This window comes from Onychomys torridus, chromosome 1 (assembly GCF_903995425.1).
Source record: "Onychomys torridus chromosome 1, mOncTor1.1, whole genome shotgun sequence".
Lineage (NCBI taxonomy): Eukaryota > Metazoa > Chordata > Mammalia > Rodentia > Cricetidae > Onychomys > Onychomys torridus.
In genome coordinates, this window is record NC_050443.1 from 88333618 (window position 1) to 88357201 (window position 23584).

The following is a 23584-nucleotide window of genomic DNA, read 5'->3' on the forward strand; positions in this document are numbered from 1 at the left end:
CCAGGGCTCTGAGCATTCTATCTAGGCAAGTACTCTTCAATCAAGCCCCCTGGAACAAGTGCTGACTTTTTTTTTTTTTTTTGAATTGTTCTAACAATAATTTGTTGTGCATATCTCCCTGTTTTCCTAACAACAACCCCCTGGGAAATGTTTTCATGTTTTTTTTTCAGAATCTATTAGAAACTGTGATAATGGTAGTGATGCCTACAATTTCTCCAGTGCTTATTACATGCTAACAACTATGCTGAGAAATTGCCCACTGCTTCTTCCTGTGGTCACTACAGTCCTACTGTACCCCATCACTGTCCCCACATTACAGAGAGGGTCCTAACCCCTGCAAAGTGCAGCTGGTAACTGGTAGTGCTAGAATTTCCCTTTGGTATCTGTTTGGTTTGGAGCCTTTGCAGGAAGGTCCCTTTCTATCAGAGTGGCCATGAATGGAAATATTATGAATTAAACACGTCTCCTACATAGTGGCAGCACTTGGAGGTGTCAACAGTGAGCGGTTCTAACTTTCTACAGGCAGGAGACTGTAATGAGCACTCTGCTGTAACTAACGGCTGAGAGCACTGCCCCGGAACCGGGCAGTTACTCGGGTCGCTCTGCACTCCAGTCTTATTTGGGATCAGTTACATTATCGACATCTTCACTGAAAACATGCAAAACTAACAAAAAGAGATAAATAGGGGCATATAAATACATACCATGCTCCAATCTTTCATAGTCTGAATCCAGAAGAAACGTTTTAAAGCGATTAGACACATAGTGGAAAGCCAAGAACTTCAGGTAATAGAGATTGAACTCAAACTCAGCTGGATACTGGTTGTGAACCTGAAACACACACGGAGAGTAAGGTCAACAGAAAGTAAAAGGCACAGAACACTTATCTGAAGTACGATGGAGACCTCTAGCCATTCAACTGACAAATGCTCAAACGTCTGTTAATCCACCAGTCAAAGAGAACACTACCACAATTTAAAGCCTTTTTTTTTTTTTTTTTTTTTTAAGGATTTATTATGTATAGAGTGTTCTGCCTGCATGTATGCCTGCAGGCCAGAAGAAGGCGCCAGATCTCATTACAGATGGCTGTGAGCCACCATGTGGTTGCTGGGAATTGAACTCAGGACCTCTGGAAGAACAGTCAGTGATCTTAACCTCTGAGCCATCTCTCCAGCCCTTAAAGCCAAATTTGAAGCAAGCTTTAATTAAAAACTGGCCAGGTCCTCAGGAAATGGTGATGAGTCACATTTTGCAGAAATTTAAAAAGACAGCCCTATAAGGCCACCATATTTCCCATCAGGTTTACTGAGGCAAACATATATCCTGATGGATTTCCTGCCTGTATACCTCCTGCCTACATCCAATCAGGGGCAAGCATACATCCTCATACATCCTGATGTGTTTCCTGTCTATGTACCTCCCATCAAGCACATCCGTGCAGTTGAGACAGACTTGTTTAAGGGAACAAAGAACATGTGGCTTGTTCTCTCCCATAAACAACAGGCTCCAGCATTTCAGGAACTGTCTGTTCTTGGGCAAGGGGCTTACAGGTTAGAGTCAGTTTTCTTCATGGATCTCTCAGGCTCAGTAATTAAAACTTAAAACATAACTTTGGCTCTCACACCTCTACCACTAACAAAGATGGGAAGGAGCAGGTATTCTGAGCACCTACTGTGTATGACACTAGACTAGGGGTTTCTTAATTTTCACAACACACAAGATAAGCCTTATTATTCTCAGTTTACATGTGAGGAGGCTTAGGTCAGCAACACTATTCAATAGTAACTATTAGGGCCAAATTTGAATACTGCATTGTTTGGCTCCATTCACAACATTACACTGTGCAAAAAATTTGACAGATAAATTAACATAATTTGTGGCTTTTGTTTTGTGGCATAACAGTGTGAAACACAAAACTGTACTTAGGGAAGTTTGGAAAGCACAGAATAGGAAGAAGTAGGGCTTAAAGGACAACAAGGGACACTTTCTGGGCAAGAGATTTGTGGATTTGTCTGAAGGCAGTTCAGAAGGAGCCAATAGGAAGACAACATTTTAGAAAGAACTACCAGAACAATTTACAGCCAAGAATGAGAGTCTAGGGCTCAGATACCAGGAAGTATTAGAAAAGAGGGATAGGGCTGTAGACAGAGATCCTTTCTGTTAGGCACAGTGACTCAAGCCCTTAACCAATGTTAGTCCCCACTGCACAGCAGCCTGCCTCAGTTGCGGACGCAGTTACGTCATCCCCTGTCACTATGTGCACTCCTAAAAGTGCCCGCCAGGCACAGTAGTCTCTCTTCCTCGTTTGTCTTTCTTGTCTCTTGCTTCTCTTCTTGCCTGTTCTGTCTGTCTACCTCTCTCACACAGCCTTTTGCTCTCTACCTCCCGCTCCCCCAGTAAACCTCTGGCACTAACTCTGTTTCACGTGGCCTGTTTGCTTAGTGGCATGCCTTGGCAGGGCCTACCGAACGGTACCCACTTTGCCTTTTTTTCTTTAATCCTTTCAACTAACACTTGGGAAGTAGAGACAGGAGGACCATGAGTTCAATGTTGGCCTTGCTTACAGGAGACACAGTCTAGAAGAAAAATCCCTTCAGATGCTAAAGGAAAGGGGAGGAATGTGTGTCTTTTAACATTTTTCCCCCTTGGTGTTTTGAGACAGGAATTTAACACAGCAGCCCAATCTGGTCTGGAATTCATTAGGTAGCATGGGGATGGGGGTTGGGGAGCTGGGCCTGAACCTGCTGGGCTCCTCCTGTCTTAGCTTCTAATATGCTGAGCCACCAGACCCAATTGTCACCTTATTTTTGTCAATTCATCGGCAAGGTCCTAGACAAAGGAATATGGAGGATTGGGGGAGGAGGAAATGCAGGGCAAGACTTGATTGTTTGACTGGTTACAGCACATTTTACAGTCTCTGTGGAGCCATCTTATATGGCTGAAGGCAGGCTGATGACTTGTGACATGCCCTAGTTTTCCAGGTAGTTCCACCTACCCAACCACCCAGGCAAGGTCTCTCTGTATATCCTGGCCATCCTAGAACTCACACTATAGACCAGGCTGGCCTTGAACTTGGAAATCTGCTTGCTTCTGCCTCCCAAGTGCTGGGATTAAAGGGGTGAGCCATCACTGCCTAGTTAGTGCTGCTCAGTGTTAAGAGCAGCTACAGAATTTTGCCTGGTCAAGATAAGTTTCAGTCATAACTATATTTGCTAAAAGCTGTTTCTAACGAGTATTACAGGTAGCCTGTCTGAAGGTCAGCTTTTAGGGCTGAAGAGATGGTACAACTGAGTTCAGATCCCTAGCACCCACTTAAAGAGCTGGGAATGGCAAAACATGCTGTAAGCCCAGCACTGGGGATGGGTAAGGACAGGGGACTCCCTAGGGTTTAGTAGCTAGCAAGCCTAGACAAGAGGGAGCTTCCAGGTTTGGTGAGATCCTGTCTAAATGGCTAACAAAATAAGGTAGAGGAGCCATTGAGGATGATACTGTGACATCACTCTCTATCCCCCACATGCACTTGCATGTATCTAGGTGAGCACACCTAGATACACTCATGCATGCATACACACACACACACACACACACACTAAATACAGCCTTTCTCCCCATGTTTAATTTGGATAGACACAGACTTGGTTAGCTGAACTAAGCAGGTGTGTGTGCAATATGCTGACTGCTCGTAAGAAACCAATGGGAATTTTAAGTCATGATCTAGATTTTAAATCTAGTAACTACTTGTGCCTGGAGAGGTCAAAGATTCAAGAGGAGAACAGATTACTGCCAGTTTCCCAAACCAGTATAATTTCAAACTCTTTCCTCCAAATTTATTCTTATACCCACAAGCAAGTGTAGTTTTAACCGCTCATCAAACTAGCTTCTTTTTGCAACAGATGAAGACTATTACAGGGACTAAGTGACTATGGGTGCCTAACCTCCAATGACAGACACATCTTCAAGGTAACTCCTACACCTCAGGCTCAGGGACACTGGAGGAAAGGAGGCTACAGAGGTATAAGAGCCAGAGGCCTGGGATACCTGACGTTAGATAGTGTCCTCTAGACATGAACGACACTCTCAATATGGTTGTCTGAACAAGACCAGCATGACACCACCAGCTGACAAGCCACTACCAATGGGAAATTCCACACAGTTCAACACCTAGATGAAGTGCTACAGGGGGACAATGGCTGCTAAGAGGGGACGAGTCCATTTTCTCCAGGGATGAGCTCCCACACAGGCTGTCTAATCCCAAGTGGTCAACCCTGGACATGTGTACACATAAGCAAAGCTAAATGGACACAATAAGATCACACACACACACACACACACACACACACACACACACACACGTGTATATATCGACAATAATTGAAGAGATCAAGAATTTGGGAGGGAGAGACAAGGGAGGAGTCGGAGGGCTGGGAGTGATGTAGATGCAGTATTTATGAAGCTACCAAAACCCCCACCTATTAAAAATAAAATTATAAAAAGTTTATCATCTGGTTAGACCCCCAGTTTTCTGTAATACGTTCTCTCCCCCTCCACTCAGTATTTTTCTTACTGTATTTTTGATTGAACTAAATGTTTACCTTATTAAGTGATATTAAAAATAGAAGGTACATTGAAAGTGTCTGAAGCATACATAGTAGGCCTGCACACTATGGTGCCTCTTCCTCGACATGTTCTGAATAATGGGGAGTGTGGCTCCTCTAGCCTTTTAGAACTGTAAGCACTTGTAGAAAGTATGAGTTTTCTCATTAGTAAAATAAAGGAACTAGACCCCATGCATTTCCTGTGACTATAGTATAAGAACAACTAATTAGAAAGACTAAGAATAGTTGAACAGTTTAAAGTTATAATGAAATAAAACTCAAGACTAACAACATTATTTTATAGCATTATCTCTGGACATGAAAATAAGTTTCTCTGGCCTGTTGTGTTGGTACTCACCTTTAATCCCAGCACTTAAGAGACAGAGGCAGATGGATCTCTTGGGAGTTCCAGGCTAGCCAAGGCTACATAGTGAGACCTTGTCTTTAAAAAAAAAAAAAAAAAGTTAATCTAAGTGATATTAGATTTAGTAATATTTTCTTCCATTTCTGTAATGGAAAATAAATTACAAAAACATTTCCCCCTCTTGCTTTGTTAGGTGTTTGCCAACTATGTCCTAATACAGCAATCATCATTCAAATGTTTGCATTTGGGGGGCGTGTTAAAGAGACAGGGTCTCACTTTGCAACTCTGGCTGTCTTAGTCACCATATAAAGCAGGCTGGCCTCAAACTCAGAGATCCACCTGCCTCTGGCTCTCAAGTGTGGGACTAAAGGTGTGTGCCACCACGCCTGGCCTTTTTTCCTCTTCTGGTGGTGCTGGTGACTGAATCCAGGGCCTGCAGAGAGCAGGCGGGCACTGCCCCACTGAGCAACATTCCCACAACCAGCCCTCCTAGTCCTCAAGCAGTGTTCAGACTTCAGGTTTCCTCCCTGACCTGTCCTTTGATGTCATGTAGTTTTCTAGTTCAAGCTGCTGGTTTAGAACCAGTACACACACTGAGAGCTAGTGACTTATAGAGTAGGACAGCCAGACAGTGAAGGAGACAAGCAAGACTGTGGTGGCCCACAGAGGCTCCCTAGTAAGGCCTTACTCAAGGTCAGAAAGTCTGAGCTTGTTTTGCCCAGAAGGACTGCATGATGGAATGATTTGGTCAATGGTGTGGTTACCAGGTGTTTTAAAGGGTCTACACTTGTTGATACTTTATACCTCTACCTTGAAAGGGGGGAAGATCTTTTGCCCCTCCCCTTGCTGATGTATAAAAAGCCCATCATGAATAGTTGAGGCAACTGGGTATTGACCCAGGGCCCTCCCAAAGCTATACTGTATCTTTCTTGTTGTCTCCGTCTATATTTCTATCTAATACTTCCTCATTCCTCTCTCCCCCTTCCAAGAACCCTTCAACAGGTCAGAGCTGGACTCCTGCACAAGATGAGGATGGAACCTGACTCTATCATCTGAAAGTCTTGGGGAGGCAGAGACTTCAGTATGCTCAGATGGGGTAGGCTATAAAGACAAACTACTCCAGCAAACATGGGAATAAACCTTCAGCGGTCACAGGCCAATCCAGGCTCACCATTTCCAGAGGAAGAAAGATTCAGGCCTCTACTAAGGATCTAGTCCACAAAGAAGTTTGAAGGACATTTTAATGCTTCTCTTAATGACTATTTTCTTTAGAATCCACCTGCTTCGCACATGTGTGAACTCTTTCCTAACTATTCTGATATTTAATATGCTTAGGAACAGAATCTGGAACCCCCCCCCCCCCAAGAAACCATTGGTTTGCTCCTTATCACGATGGATGAAGCTGTGGTTAGCAGAGCTCTCTAAGGACAGAAGTGCCCATTTCACTTATTTATGCAGATGGGATCTGTCTGCCTTATGTCACTAAGCACAACTGTCTGATCCATGCTGCTTAGTTATCCGTTCATGTTTCTTTTATTACAGATAGTATTCCACTGTATTAATGTGCCACACCTTACTCCCTGTTGGTAGACATGGAGCTTTTCTATGATTTTGGCTACTGTATATAAAGCTGCTATGAAGAGGTATGCTACAAGTGTGTATGTAGACTGAAGCTTTTGTCTTTCTTGTGAACTGCTGAGAATGAAAGGATGAGTTGAAGGTGAACTGTGGTGATGTTCATTTCTAACATGGCAATCAATTAATCTCCTGTCTTCTTTTCCCTGTGGTCAGCCTAGCTAGGGGTTCATCAATTTTACTGATCTCAAAGAACATTTTGGGCTTCATGAATATTTTTTATTATTGATCATATGATTTTCAGAGCATAGGGCAAGTATGCATCAAACAACTTAACTTTGTATGTAGTGTTTAGAATGATAGGCATGTCAGTCAGTAAACTAATTCTACTGAATCTTGTAGGTTTGTCTCAGGTATCATTTAAATACTCTTTAAACAATTATCTTGTATTTACATTGCTAAAGATTCAAAGTACAGAGTTAAAGGACTGAACTGTAGGCATTTTAGTTTTATTTTCCACTTGGAGTAAAACCTGGCAGCTTCACTTATATAAATAAGAATTGAATCTGAGATGGAATTTAGAAAAATATATTTATAGAATTATTCTACCATATTTGTTCATATGCCATTAGGTTCTTTGTAAAACTTAAGACCCATAAAAAATCTACAAGTCAAATCACAGGTAATATCAGCACCTTGAAAATATGCTGCAACAAACCTGGATTCTGCTCTTAGATGTGAAGAGATATTAAACTAGAGTGTGCAGTGGACTATGTGAGACCTATGGGCTAAGACATACTGATGACAAATAAGTAGCTGACAATAACTTGTGACCTCACAAAGTAAGATTCAGGAAGGACTAACAGTGTATTTTGTACTATGCTAGTCCTTCATATATGACTTTAAAACTCATGATATTAAAGACAATGGAGAATTGCTTTGTTTTATGTGAAGTTTGCCAATTTTCAGTTGAGTAGGAAGCAGGCAACATTCTTGAATCTACCATGCAGCCATCAGTTACAGCTATTTTACCAGGATACATGGCTGAGTTTTAGAGTGACCAATGTCTGGGGGCAGCTGAACTGATCCCATGTGAGGTCACAAGAAAGAAACATGTCTTAAATGGGCAAAATAGGTTTTGATTTAGGTTAGGACCTTCACTGTGTTGGCATATAATAACTGTGAGGAGAAACACCACCACATCAGGTCAGAGTGAGCCAATTCACAATGTTAATAAATAAACTTTGAGGCACAGTCATCACTGTTAGGTTCTCAAAGTGGGACATAATGAAAAGGTTCTGGGATATGCTCAGGATTACTCAATACTGAAACTAAAAGGATCATTTCTTATACTTCACATTTTCCCCTTTGGTACTATGTTTTAAAAAAATAATAATTAAAAAATATATCTAGTGTGGGTTTTTTCCCCCCCAGGTGTGACAGGGAAGGACAGTTCAGAGTTTCCTCCATCTTGTATTCTTGCTGAGGCCATTTTAGGTTTAATTAGAATTTGATCTCATTGATGGAGACTCCCATGGAAAATTACCCAACTTTATTCTAGGGATCTGAGGTCAAGATGCCCCAGGTAACCAACCCTAGTTTTTGTTAAACTTCCTGCTTGTGCAAACCTCCCCTTCCAGCTAACAGCTCATTTTAGCTTCTGTTAAACTGCTTGCTTACACAAAACACATCCCTGTATCTGCGGAGTGATATACCAGGATGTGTTTTTTGTCTTATAAAAACCCCTTGCTCTAAATGCTCAGGGCTACACTTTGGTCCTGAATACTTGAGTGCAGTTCCAGCTGGCTGGAATAAAGACTTTCAATTGGCTATAAACTGCTGTCAGAGGTAATTTTTGGTGGGCTCATGTGCCAGTGTTTCTATGTGGTGAACAGAGGACAATGTATAGGAGTAGGTGCTCTCTTACCATATGGGTTCTTGGGACTAAACTCAGGTTCTCAGGCTTGGTAGGAAGCAGCTTTAACCTCTGAGCCATTTTGCTGGTCCTGGTATTGTGTTTTAAAAATAAATTTTAGGTAAAAATTTCATTTTTATTTTTTGGATATATTTTCCTTTTGAAAGATTTGGCTCAGTTATTTCAAGGAAAGGAAGTATCCTGTCATGATATCACTTCAGTTAGGCCAATTACTTTTAGAAGTAAAAAAAAAAATCTGCAGATGTTGCTATTATGAAACAGTGACCTAGCATCTACACTTCATCTGACACCTGGATATACTGGCATAAACAATGGCTTTTTATATGATGAGGAATTTCTAATTTAAGAACGGTGCTTCATCTGTTTTCTTTGTAACTTTGTTAGTACTAATAGACACAACTGGGCATATGTCCATGAACTGCCTTTGCTTTCAGTGTGTTATAAATGGTTAAATAAGCAGCTGACACATTCTACCCAGGGAAGGTTTTGCTTGCGGCTGTGAAATTTTGAACTTATTTTTGTACTGTTATCGGGTCTGCCTCTGTTTTGTGTCCCCAAGAGTCTGAAGAAAGCATTTAATTACCAAATTAAAATTATTTGGTAAAAGGGGCATGTATTTTTTGTTTATTTGTTTTTTGAGACAGGGTTTCTCTGTGTAGCTTTGGCCTTTCCTGGAACTCACTTGGTAGCCCAGGCTGGCCTTGAACTCACAGAGATCCGCCTGCCTCTGTCTCCCGGGTGCTGGGATTAAAGGCGTGCGCTAAAAGGGGCATGTAAAACACTAGTATTCACTTGAAAGGCATTCAAAGAAGGCATTTTCTAATGCCTCAGATCAGTGTAGATGACGAAACACTACCTTATAATTAACTCAGCAAGAGTCAGAAGCACTACTTGTTAACTCCTTAGATTCCTATTTTTTTCAAATGATTTTATCTCTTTTTGAGATAAAATATTTGCTTTAACCAAGTTGACACCTATCATGGTCAAGCCCCTAAAGTGTCACAGTTAAGGTCACAGGTACCCTTTGTCATGGCTTGTCTACACTCAGGTGAGTATGTAAGAGGTATTATATTAAAGGCAGGTTCAGGCAAATGAAAAAAAATTAGTTGAAAAATTGTAACTGACACAGCTAGTACAGTACTCCAATCTTCAGACCTCGAACGTTACATTCTCTTGGTCATGGGGCCTTCACTTGCAAACAAGTGTGCTTTCTTTAAGAGTTGGCTCTGATTTTCGTTTGGGGCCAAGCAGGTCATACACAACATTTGATTTTTACCTATTTAGAAAAACAGATATGAGAAGTTTAACTTTTATGCCAGGTTGTTTTAGCAACCATATTTTGAAAATTTAGCATTTATTATAATTTATCCTAAAGCTAGCAGGCATATAATTTATATCTCTTTGTAATTTATGTTAAACTGATTAATTTTGCTTAAGGAACTCAAAGACTATAGGTTACCTCCTACAGGCTGCATCCTCAGGCTTTACCCTCAACAATAAAACAGAACTGCATTCTAAGCAAGGACTATTGTATGTGGGATTCAATGATGTTCCCTTGTGAGGATAGTGTATTTTATATATTCATGGATCAGGAATGACGTTCTTACTAACACTGCTTAGCTACACAAAATTTGGTAAGATGAACACAGAGCTTTAACACATTTAGCAGTTATTTAACTTAAGCTAAATTTAGCTACAAAAAAAATCATTCCTCTGAAATATTCCCCCATTAAAGGAAAAGAAAGATTTTTTTTCCCCCTTAAAGTTACAGCTTTACTATATAGCCATGGCTGGCCTGGAATAACTTGAGGGTATCCTTTTGCCTCTGTCTTCTGAATGCTGGGATTACAGAGGGTATATTACTGTGCCTGGCTAGTAAAGAATTTTTAAAGGTAGGTAAAACAAAACACCCCAAAAAGGAATGGGGAGAGAAGGACAGCATAGTAACAAGCCAGAACCAATTCAGCAGCATGCTGAAGAGGAGGAGACTGGAGGGAGTGTGGCAGTGGCTGGCAGAGGGAAGCTGTAGTGGGAAGTCTGCAGAAGGAAACTGATTTCAGACTCTAACAAACCTGCTGAGGACACAGAGAAGCCCCCAGACACAGTGCCTAAGGTGGCCAGACCCCAGAGTCCTCTCCTGCCTTATGTTGTCGGGACAACTCTTTTCAGAGTAAGGAAGAGATTGTATGGTTAGTTTCTGGAAAAAACATACTAGACAAATCCCAAACTTGAGAATACTAGACACAATTTAGTTAGTGAAGAGACTTGACTGAAAATAGCATGGGAAAGTAACAGTCTATCTCCTGAAATGGAATGTCATGGGTCCATTTTCTGCCCAAATGCTAGTGACAGCCAAGTTCCCCAGCCTGCCCGGTCACAGCTTTACAGATCTTTGATGGAAGACTGCTGCTGTTTCTTTTTTCTGAACACCAATGTGCTGAGGTATTACACTTAGCATAACTTTTTCCTATTTAAGTAAACATTACATAAAGTTTCTTTAAATTCCCCAGTGTAATCATCAGTTTAACTAGTTTTAGTCATGATACATATGATTCAACCCCATTGAAATTGGGATACAGGGCTGGAGAGAGGCTCAGAGATTAAGAGCACTGACTGCTCTTCCAGAGGTTCTGAGTTCAATTCCCAGTAACCATATGGTGGCTCACAACCATCTGTAATGAGATCTGGCGCCCTCTTCTGTATACATAATAAATAAATCTTTAGAAATTGGGATACAGAGTAGTTCTCAACCCTTGTACCTACCTAGTAGAGAGCTAAGAGACTCGCCTTTCTCTCCTGGCTTCAGGTAAGCACAGCTGACCCCAAACATCTCCCTTATCTATTTGCCCAAAGGGATACAAATAAAAGGGTAATATTCAGAGAACACACATGCTATTTCTTGCAAAGAGTTTCAAAGTGTAAGCTCCCCCCTGTTACCAGTGCTCCACGTCCTGCTTGGCAGGTGGGTGAAGACCATGGTACAAGGGCTTTTTAGCTCAGTGGCTAAAAAAAAAGAGAAGAGAGAAATCAGACACAACCCTGTGCGTGTGGGGAAGGGAGATGGAAAATCACTGCTTACAGAGTGTCTGCTGGGTGGTAAAACATTCTTAAAACTGGTGATAGTTTTGCAACTCTGTGAATGTCCTAAAAATGGAACTTTACATTTAAAATAGGTTAAATGTATGATATATAAATGAGAATTCAATACAGCTATTATTTTAAAAAGCAAATGATTAACATAATAAAAACAAACAAAACAAAATATAGTCATTTGCCAATTTGGGCTTTCAGAAGACTTACTTTCAATTCTGAAACCATCTCCACCTTTCCTCCCAGGCATCTTGGAGTCTCACCGCCATTTTTGACATGGGAGAACCTGTTTGTCTACCCAGGGTGATGATGCAGAAGAAACAAGGCATCTGAACATTTAGTGCCACCTTGTTCTTCATCTCAGTCCTGAGCCAGGACCCAGCGGGGGAGTCTAACTGCCATGCCTAGGAAGGTGTAGAGAGTTGGGACTATTTACCCCCTTTCTCTCACTGCATTTGACTAGGTTACATGGTAGGGCCTCTTGTCAGCTGCAGTTTGGTTACTTCAATGAACTAAGCATGGCTCTCAATCCCATCAGCCTGCCTGACTGGACCCTACTTAGTTTTTCGAGAGATGGGGTTCTAACTCTTGTGCCCACGCATGTGGTAGAGCCTACCCAAACTGGGAAGACCATATGTGGCATTTCAGGGCATGTCACACATAGGGACTTTTGCTGTTTAGCCACATTTTGGGGAACATGCCTAACTTCTCTTCTTTGGAGATGGTAATTTAGAGTGCTGGCTCCCTTACCTGGAGGCTAGCTCAAGAGCTAGCTCAACATTTCAAATTTCAGAAACTGGAATTTTCGTCTCCACTCTCAGCATGTCCTATGACTGAGCTGTGGCAGCAGTTGCCAAGCACGGTGTGTTCTTCAGGTCAAGTCACTCTCATCTTGCTTCACTTACCTGGTGCACGCAGTCTAAGAACTGCAAGAAGATGGGAGCAAAACCGCTGCCCTGAGAGTTAAGGGCCAAGCTGCTGCGCTGGCTAAATTTATGACCAAAAGAGAGCCATTCTTTTTCAACCAGCATCCGGAAGCCTTCAATTGTCCTGTAGAATGGATCGCTGAGCAACTGCACCAGGGATGTCACCTAGGTCAAGAGCAGGCAGAAGACTTCATTAATTTTAGGCCTAAAAAAGTCTTGTTGAAATTCCTTTTGATGATAGCTAATTCACAAACAAAGTTACCTGAACAGCAAATATGTTGACTAACTGCTTCAGGATGCACAATCAAATGAATTTATATAATTTTCCAGTAAAAACAAAAACCCAAATTCACTTTGGCTACATGCTTTCTTTCAGAGAATAAGATTCTGATCCTTAACTGGTTAGTTTGTTGAGTATGATACTAGGCAATCAGTTCAAACCTATTCTACTCTTTGGCAGGAGTAGGTTAATGTATTAATATCACTGATATTCACATAATTTTTTTCTCATTCTGGAGTAAACACAGGCTGAGAGAGAGAGAGAGAGAGAGAGAGAGAGAGAGAGAGAGAGAGAGAGAGAGAGAAGAGGAGAGGAGAGGAGAGGAGAGGAGAGGAGAGGAGAGGAGAGGAGAGGAGAGGAGAGGAGAGGAGAGGAGAGGAGAGAAGAGAAGAGAGGGAAGAGAGAAGAGAGAGGGAAGGAGGGAGGGAGAGGGGGGGGGGGAGAGAGACAGACAGAGACAGAGAAAGGATGGAGGAAAGCCAAGAAGAGTAGTCCACATCTCATCCTGTTGGTTAAGGCCTCTAGCTGCAAGCTTTTGTAGTATACCTAAGGTGAGGATGTTTGGTGCTTGGCCCAAAGCTATGTAGGGCAGTGCTGCCTGATGGTTTGCAGGGCTGGTCAGCAGAGGACTTTCTCTGTCCATAAACATATTAATCATTATAGAAAATAACCCCAAAGGTAAAAACTACACTGAGATACAAACACAAAATGTAGTAGGAAAATATGGTTTACTTGTGCAGTGATGTCCCAGCCTTCTTCTAGACACACCAAAACTGAAGACCCATTCTCAAGTACTTCTGATACAACCACAGCCAGCTGCATTAGCCTGTGAAGCTAAGAAAGAAAAGAAGGCAAAATTAGAACGAGCACTTTGTCTTTTCTTTTTTTTTTTTTAGTTTGAGAATTGTACTTTTTAGACTTATCACAGTTTGCATAATATAGAATGACAATAAGAATTATTCATTTATATGTGTGTGTATGTCTGTACGCGCAGTCATGTGTGTTCTGTGGAGGTCAGAGTACGATTCTTGGGAGTCAGTTCTTGTTACCCTGTAGGCTCAGGAGTTAAATTCACACCATCATGCCCATACACAAATGCCTTTACCCACTAGCTTCCTCAGAGACACTTTAGATTTACAGTGTTTGCTGTAATACTTCATGCTGGTTTTCACAGTCCTTTACAATCTTACAAGCAGCATAACTCTCAAGGTCAAACAGAAGTTTCTGAATTACATTTTTCAGGGGAGTGGAAATATAAGACCAATATGGAAATATGTTTCTTATTTCTTAGTATCAATAAATCTATTTCATGGGCACTGAAAGACTGACAATTCCCATAACTACTTTTCAAATAATTGAAGTTATAAGGCTAGGCTCAGAATCCTATTTCTCATGTTTCAGTCAGCCCTAAGCAAGAGCTATGACCAATGAGGCTACTGATTACATCTTTTTTATTATTTAATTTTTTTAAATGTAAATGGGTATTTTTTCTGCATTTACGTCTGTATACCACTAGAGTACCTGGTGTCTGTGGAGGTCAGCAGAGGGCAGCTGTGGTTGTTAGCTGCCATGTGGGGGCTGAGATTTGAATTCAGGTCAGTTTAGCCACTGAGCTATCTCTCCAGCCCATACTGTCGCTTCTTTATTATTTTGTTTACTCTGCATTATGAGCTATGACCAACGACTACACTAAGTTCCTTCGTGGCACTAATGCCGTCTACCTTCCCGAAACGTTCCTAGTTTCAAGAAATGATATTCAAGTAATGACATTCTTACAACCTTGTGTTCTGAATGGTTCATACTTACATATTCTAATACACTGGCATTAAAAGTCTCCCTTATTTATAAAACTTACGAATGCTATAGGACCTGTAATGCATCACTAGTTCATCAGAAGACAGACTTACTATCAATCTTGAAGAATCAAACAAGATGAGATGAAACACTTGGACAAAAGAACCACATAGTGCTTAAATACTTAAAAGTTCTTGCCAAATCAAGTTAAATATTAGCATATTTTAAAGATCTATTTATTTAAAAAATACGTGTGTGAGTGTGGTATGGTGTGTATGTGTTTGAGTAGTATGTATGCACACCACATGTGTGTAGGAGCCTGAGAATGTCAGAAGAAGGTATTGGATCCTCTGGAACAAGAGTCACAGGCAGATGCTGGGAACCAGATCTGGGTCCTCTCTGACAGCAATGAGTGTGCTTAAGTGCCGAGCCATCTCTCTGACTCCTTGTTTTTGCAAAAGATTATTTTAGTATTTGTAACTACATTTGCGTGCGTGTTCGCGTGCGTGTGCCACATGCATGCAGGTGCCTCTGGAGGGCAAAGGTATCAGAACTCCTAGAGCTGGATTCATGGGCAGTTGTAAATCACAAAAAGTGGAGCTAGGAACTTGGATCCTCTGCAAGAATAGGACATTTAAAAAAAATTCTTGATTATCTCATTAGCCTAGGTAGATATATTTGAAAATAATGTGTTAGATACTGCTGCTGATGATACTAACCTCTTTGGCTATAGAACACTGAGAAGTCAAACTGGACCTGTCTAGTGCTCATACTGCTTGAAGGCACTACTCAGGCTGCAGGAAGAAGAATTATCCTTTATAGCCTTAGTCAGCTGTGGTTCCTGCGTGTAACTTTCCCATGACACAACAGTGGCAAGTTTGTTATGTTGGTAACCAACTGCACTTGACTGGATTTGAGGCCTGCTCCATAGGAGAAAATTTGTGTCTGGTTACTAAAAAGCTGGGCAAAAGCCCATGGCTAGGGAGGTCCTAGTGGGAAGGCTATTACTGTTGTTTTTCTAAGGAAACATGACATATCTCTAAAACTGCCTTTTAAATAATTATTTTCATGCCCATAGTTTAGTGCTGCTGTTAGCTTTGGTCACGAAGCTTCTGTTTGCAGCTGGCAATGTGGAGCCTTAATTGGTAAAAGTGATGAGAATAACTGACTGTTGAATGTTCAACCCTAAATGGAACATCTACATCACATCCTCCAAGGCACTGGGAACATCATAGAAGTGGGGACAGAAAGACGGTAAGACCCTGGAGGAAGGGACAGAATGTTGTGTAATCCTGTCCTCTGGATATGACAGGGCTGTTGCACTTGTGACCTCACAGCAGCTGTGATTACCTACATAAGACCTGCACAAGACTGGGCCTATAAACATCCTATCTCCTAGGGAGCCCCACCCCTCACTGGAGAGGTATAGGTGATTAATGGGTGCCAGGGGAGGAAGAGATATTTTCTTCAGTGGAATAGTCACTGGTAAGGTCCCTGTGGTCCTGTAAATAGGCCCTTACCATGCAACCTTAACAGAATTCACTGTATCACCAAAGGCAAAAACAAAAACATGAAAATAGAAGGGGGCCAATTAGGAAGAGGGAAGGAATCATAAAGGGAATTAAGGGAATCATTAGGAGGGGGACAATAAGAGTAACAGAGTGTGAATATGATCAAAATGTACCATATATATGAATGTCATATTCGGTATAATTAATAAAGGCTAAAACCCAAGGTGTCAAATGAGGTGTAATACAAATGGCCTTGTATAATTTCCTCAGAAGTGGAAGACCTATAATGCTATGACATAGAAAAGCCAGGGGTTCTAACTAGTCTTCGTTACAGGACTTGTTTGTTTTCTGTGACATAATAATTTCTATAGTAAAGACTCAATGTTTTCTGGCATTAGTGTGATGGTTGAATAACACTAGGAATATGCTATAAAACACTGCACTGTACACCTTTAAAAGGATGAACTTACAGTACGTGAATTATGTTACAAAAAGATGTTTGTGATGGGCAGTGGTGATGCACACCTTTAATCTAAGTACCGGGGAGGCAGAGGCAGGCAGCTCTCTGTGAGTTCAAGTCCAGCCTGGTCTACAAAGTGAGTTCCAGGACAGTCAGAACTTGGGAAAAAGAACGGATGCTTCTATTTGTTTTTATACTATGTATTATAGGAAGAAACTTCTGTTTGTACTCAACTTAGTGGTTATAAGCCTAGTGTTCAATGGCTGAGCCACCTCACCAGCTTCACAACTTCTTTTTTTCCTTTTTGGTTTTCTAAGATAAAGTTTCTCTGTATAGACCAGGCTGGCTTTGAACTCAAAGATCTGCCTACTTCTGCCTTCCAAGTGATGGGATTAAAGGCATGTACTTTTTCAACAAGCAAAGAATCAAGGTTCAGGGAACATTCCTCATTTCTTTCCTACCACACAGCTATCAGCCCAAGTGCTCTTAGGGTGAAATACTGCTAACACAGTGGAGCAACAGTAATTATCTTTAGCATTTAATCTTTAGCATTTCTGGTCCAGGTCTACTTTCTAGCAAGGACCAGAATCTATCAGAACATAGAATCTATCAGAAAAGTAAGATGGTAGTTGGGTGGTGAGAACAATTTGGGGCTGGAGCTCACTGCTTAGGGACAGAGCAAAGTACCAGTGAATGTCTTCCATGGGTACCCAGGAGTACCCTAAGCTGTCTTAGGGTAGTGATCGTATTCTGATCCATGTTCACAATCACAGCACATGCAGCTGTATTTCTCCATAGCTTAAGTGCCTTGATAATGCTCACTGCCCTGGGGACTAGCATCATGTCTTGGTGTCTTTACCATTCACTCCAATGACTATGAGAAATAACTCTCTCCTTGACAGAGCAGGATTAGGCAGAGTTGGGGGAACTGGAGCTGTAACTCGGAGACAAATACCCGTCAGCATACATGAAGGCCTGGGCTTGCTCTCCAGCACTGGGAGGAACAGAACAGGTAGACAGGGTGCTTGGAGAAAAACTGAAACTAGAAGTCAGAGGAACTAGAGCTTCTTGCAGTTAGGAAGGAACATGAGTACAGACACAGCAGAAGGTTACACCACAGCGATGCTGCTCTCTGCCAAACTGGCATGGCTGCCTATAATGTGCTAGCCACAAATACCTTTCTTTCTGTGGTTTGGAAGAAATGTAGGCATATGTGTGCTGGCAAACCATGCTTCCATTAATTTCTCAATAAAAATTCAATTAGAAATATCTTCAGGGTGATTTGGCTGAATGATGATGGATATCTGGTTTTCCCAGACCTTAGGTAGGTTTGGAGAATTAGTATCTGATGGCTGGTGTGTGGGTGAATCTAAAATCTAGAGACACAGAAAGGGCAGAAGTAAACGGGAGGTAAGAAAGTCAGAGGGAAAGGCATGTGGAGTCATGGGGAAACCACCTTTCGTCCTGGAGCCTTGCTGACTTGACAAGAGCACAGGAGCTCTATGCATACATGGGACCGACTTTCTGGCACATCAAAACAATTTCTGCACAATACGCCACACTTTTAGTTACACAGAGAAAAAAAACCTAGGTGGTCTAGAATCTGTCCTCCTCACACTGAGGCCCTCCTGTTTCTTGGAAGAGAGTGGCCTTTACAGAGGGCTCATGACAAAGAAAGAAAATGGGAGTGGAGGACAAAAGTACAGGCTTTCCAGATGTTGCTGTGTGTTCACTTGGAGTGTTCTCTGGGTACACAAGAACTTTTCCCTGATGTTACCTGGGGGAACCACTCAGAATCTCCCAGGGCCTTCAGGAACGTCACTTCTGAGTCCGTAGGGATGGTGCTCGGGATACAAGCCCTCATCAGCTTCTTAAAACTGGTTTTCACTTGTCGGATTTCATGGAATTCAACAGGAACAAACTCACAGTTTAAAGCAAATTCTACCTTGAAGCTCTGAGTATGAAGATACAGAGAATTAGGCAGATAAAAGAACAAAGCTTTCCCCAGGGCACTGCTTAATAATAAACACCAAATTGATGCCAAGTAGCTGCAAAAGCTGCAGTGAATCAAGAGCGTTGGTCTTGTGTGGTTTTCACGTCATCAGTGCAGCCAGCTTTAGTGGTTGCCCCAGTGGTGAGTCTAGTCCTTTTTAGGGGTAGATTACTTAGCTCAGGAATGCTATCATTCTGAGAACTTAAGAGACTGGTAGGCTGAAGCTGATGCAATATCTAACACCAAATACAGGGCAATTCTAAAGAACAACTGGGCATGGTGGTGCACACCTTTGGTCTCAGCACTTGGGAGGCAAAGGGAGGCAGATCTCTGAGTTCACAGAGTGAGATCCAGTTTAGCCAGGGCTACATAGAGAAATCATGTCTCAGGGAGAAGGAAACAAAGAACCAGTGACAAATGAACAGCATGGTTAACCCAACAGCAAAAATTTCATTTCCCAAGATGTACATTGTTTTTTTTTTTTTGTTTTGTTTTGGTTTTTGGTTTTTGGAGACAGGGTTTCTCTGTGTAGCTTTGCGCCTTTCCTGGAACTTGCTTTGGAGACCAGGCTGGCCTCGAACTCACAGAGATCCGCCTGGCTCTGCCTCCCAAGTGCTGGGATTAAAGGTTTGCGCCACCACCACCCAGCGTACATTGTTAACCGAAGGGTAAAATATACTGTTAGGGTACCAGAACTGAACCAATAAAATTCTGTAGCTATAAACATATTTCTTTTTTTGCAAATAAATAAACGCATTATAAAAGTATCAAAAGGTAAACATTCCAGTCTTACTGCATTATGGTTAGTTAAGTCATTAAGATTTTGCCTACAATAAAATGTGAGTCTTTCTTGATTTCTAACTTTCTCATTTTTTTTTTTATGAAACATACATCACTTATGTTTACTTGAGTACCCTTTCACTTACATCTTTATTTCATGTGGAATTTATTCTATGAGGATGAGCTTTGCTTGTGCACATGCATGCCAGGGGTCTCGGTGTCTCTGTCTCTGTCTCTGTCTCTCTTATGTATTTAAAGACAGGATCTCATGCATTCCAGGTTGGCCTCAAACCTTACTAGCTGAAGATGACCCTGAATCATCCTGCCTCTAGCTCCCAAGTGTTGGGATTACAGGTGTGTGCTACCATACCTGATTTATATGGGGCTAGGGATCCAACCCAGGGCTTTGTGCATTCAAGGCAAAGTACTCTACCAACTGAGCTTCATCCTTAGCTTCATATTTATAATTAAAGAATGACATAGGCAGTTGGGGATTTAGCTCAGTGGTAGAGCACTTGCCTGACAAGCACAAGGCCCTGGATTCGATCCTCAGCTCAAAAAAAAAAAAAAAAGAATGACATAGGCATAGGGATGCAATTTCAGTTTGATCATGCCAAAGAATGAATCATTCTCTTAGCTTTTTACTTTCTTTGATACATACTAGATCATTTGTTTTTTTCAAAGAGTAAAACTGTATTCTGGAAATGGGTTGCATAACAATGTGAATATACCCAATACTATGAACTTAAAAATGGTTAGGAGGTAAATACTATTTTGACTACAATTTAAAAAAATCAAAAATAGCTCAATGGTCAAGAGCACTGACTACTCTTTCAGAAGACCCAGGTTCAATTGCCAGCATCCACATGGTGGCTCACAACTGTCTGTAACTCCAGGTTCTAGGGGATCCACCACCCTCACACAAACAAAAATTTGGGCAAAACACCGATGCACATAAAATAAAATAATTAAAAAAAATTTAAAAACGGATGCAAAGGACACACATATATATGTATATATATTTAGTATATTTGATGTTTAATTTTGATTATTTTAGTTGTTAAAGTCTAATTAAAGTTTTAAAAGAGGGTCCAGGTGTGGTAGCGTATATCTTTAATCCCAGCATTGGGGAGGCAGAGGCAGGTGGATCTCTGTGAATTCCAGGCCAGCCAGGGATACATAATAGAGACTCTGTCTCAAAAGACAAAACAATTTTTTTTTTTTAAAAGGACTGCAGGAATGACTCAGTTGGTAAAATGCTTGTCTTGCAAGCATGAGGACCTGGGTTCGATTCCCTTTACACTTCCTTTGTGGGGATACAAAGGTATGTAGTTGCAACTCAAAATCATAAATGATAGCTAGGGTATAACATATGTAAGACTTACTGATAAATGACAGACAGAAGAAAGAAAAAAGAGGAAGGGAAGGATAAAAGAAAAGATACTAAGTGGTCTGTCTTTCTTAGTAATTATCCATGAACATACAGCTACTCTGAGACCTCATACAGAAAGGGAATACGGGTAGTCAAACCTTGGGAGGAAATTCAGATCATGTAAGTGTGCCAAAAAGCAGAAGGCCTGTTTTGGAAAAGTCACTGGTGCCACGGATGCTGTGCGGGCAATCTTTGATTGCTGTTGAAAAGAGTTCTATTCTAGGTACACAATTAACTGCTGTATTAGAAGACATGTATGCAAATTTTAAAACTGAGCCTTTCCAGAGCTTTCATGGCCGTTACCCTCAGGCTGTCACTAACTGGTTGCAGCTGTCTAGGTAGTGGGGAAAAGTTAGCCATGCCAGTCTGTTACTGATGCTGACTCAGTCACTGGCGTTGCAAGTGCCAAGCATGTGGGTTCTTGCTGGTAGTAGCTTGCACACAGCCTCTGCTCTATGGTTCAGCCAAAGGTCTGTCTGGATTGCTCAGTGGTAGGCTTCAAGGAGATTTCTAATTAACAGATGCTTCCACTCCTCTGTTTGTTGACAGAAATAACTTTTTTTTTTTTTTTTTTTGCTGAAAAATTACATCTATTTGTCAGGTGGTGGCATATGCCTTTAATCCCAGCACTTGGGAGGCTGAGGCAGGCAGATCTCTAAGTTCAAGGCCAGCCTGGTCTACAAGGCAAGTTCTAGGACAGCCAGGGCTATTACATAGAGAAACCCTGTCTTGGAAAACCAAACCAAACCAAACCCAAACCCTACAAACATGTATTTGTTACCATTGACTTTTTTGTGTGTGGAGGGTAGGGGGGCACATGCCACACACCTGTTTGGAGGTTAGAATTGTTAGTGCCCCCTGTTATGTGGGCTCTGGGGATTGAATGTAGGTAATCAGACTTTGTGTCAAGAAGTATCTTTACCCACTGGCTGGCTCAACACTTATTTTTTAATGCATGACTTGGAAAACACTGAATTTAAGAAATTACTGTTGATTTTGGAGGCAGATATTATTTTTACAATTTATAAACTTTAGCACAGTAACAGGCTAAAGTTGATTAGCAGCTGATATTTTGAAATATCTGATCTTAGAACCCATGTATACAGGCCTGAAAAGTTTGGAAAAAAAGTTACTTAAGAAACAAGGCCTTTTCTTCCCTTGCCTCCAAATGCAGTACACAGTCCAGCAGTCCTTGCTGTTCTGCAGCCTCTGTACCAATGGTTCAGAGAAAAAGGCTGTCTGTGTTACAAAGCACAGATGCCTGTGAGAAGTGTGAGAAATACAGTCTAAATAAGCCTGATTTCTCTTCTATATTTATACTTCCTGATACCCTTTGTGTTTTTTAAAAGATTAGCAATATTCATCCTCACAGCTAATAAAATGCACATGCATCCATCCACACACTAAATATGCATATATAAATATTCATACACATATATGTATATATAAATATAAACAGCTAGTTTTAAAAATACAACATTCTTTTGTTTTTTTGGGGGGTGCACATATTCTTGTGTATGGGTATATGTGTGTATGCAGGATGAACAAATATGAACATACAGGTTTATGTGGAAGTCAGAGGTCAAGCTTGGGTGTAGTTCCTTAGAAGCTGTCCATCTTTTTTTTTTTTTTTTTTTCTTTCTCTTTTTCCATTTCTCATGTGTGTGTGTATATAGTACATGTGTGTGTGAAGTCAGGATTCATGCTCATATTGCTCTTCCATCTTATTCATTGAGTCAGAGTCTCTCAATGAAACCAGAGCTACCACTATGGCTAGTCTTGCTAGCCAGTTTGCTTTGGGAATCCTGCTTCTGCCTTGACAGGCTGGAATTACAGGCAGGCTGGCCTGCCCATCTAGTAATAATTGGGTTTCTGGGGCCTTGCTTTGCATGTCAAGCACTTTAACTGCTGAGCTATCTCTCTGTCCCATCTATCTTGTTTTTTGAAAATGGGTCTTTCAATGGCAGCTGAGCTTTGCTGGCTCCAGGGATTTTCCTGTTTTATCTCCCAGTGCTAAGACTACAGGAATGCACAACCATCCCAGTTTTTAATGTGGGTGCTGGGAATCGAACTCAAGCCCTCATGCTTATGTAGTAAGAGCTTTACTGGCTGAGTTATCTCTCTAGCCTTGCCTGGCTATTCTTGATACAAGGTTTTCATATTGCGGAGGATGGCCTTGAACTCCTGATCCTCCTTTGTCTACCACTTCCTGAGTACTGAGATTACAGGCATGGCAGCATCACCAAACCTGGTTTAGAACTAAGGTTTTTTTTTTTTTTTTTTTAATTATTACATCTAGAATAAGAATCACGCTAGCTGGGTGGCAGTGGTGCACGCCTTTAACCCCAGCACTCGGGAGGCAGAGCCAGGCAGATCTCTGTGAGTTCGAGGCCAGCCTGGTCTATAGAGCTAGATCCAGGACAGGCTCCAAAAACAACACAGAGAATCAATCTCTCTCTCTCTCTCTCTCTCTCTCTCTCACACACACACACACACACACACACACACACACACACACACACCCCAAAAACAAACAAACAAAAACAAAACAAAACACCCCCCCCCCAAACCAAAACAGAATCATGCTATAAAAATTTGTGAAAGGGTTCATAAGAGGCCTTTGGGTTGCCACATTTTCTAAGTGAGAGGGAAAAAAAGCTTACCCTTAGCTGTGACTTTTCACCAAATATATAAAGGGCGGCTTGTCGTTTCAAGAGCTGGTTTTGTAAGTAGGTGCTGTTACTGAAGGAGGTTGCATGATCCTTGCCTGCCAGCCTGGCACCAACATCAATGAAGGATGTTGGAGAGCTGATCAAACGGGTGCTGGAACGAAGACTTGCCCATACGC

The 23584-nt window shown here is 41.4% G+C and overlaps 1 protein-coding gene across 1 annotated transcript in view; it reads right to left on the reverse strand.

The window, feature by feature from the left end:
* The window catches only part of Sbf2 (SET binding factor 2), a 345635-nt gene that overhangs the window by 13981 nt on the left and 308070 nt on the right, over positions 1-23584 (reverse strand). The window contains exons 32-36 of the mRNA XM_036177261.1: positions 23400-23584; positions 18309-18485; positions 13499-13600; positions 12466-12651; positions 705-831 (exon numbers count right to left, since the gene is read on the reverse strand). Coding sequence (XP_036033154.1) covers positions 705-831; positions 12466-12651; positions 13499-13600; positions 18309-18485; positions 23400-23584 — 777 coding nt within the window. The remainder of the gene's footprint in view (positions 1-704; positions 832-12465; positions 12652-13498; positions 13601-18308; positions 18486-23399) is intronic.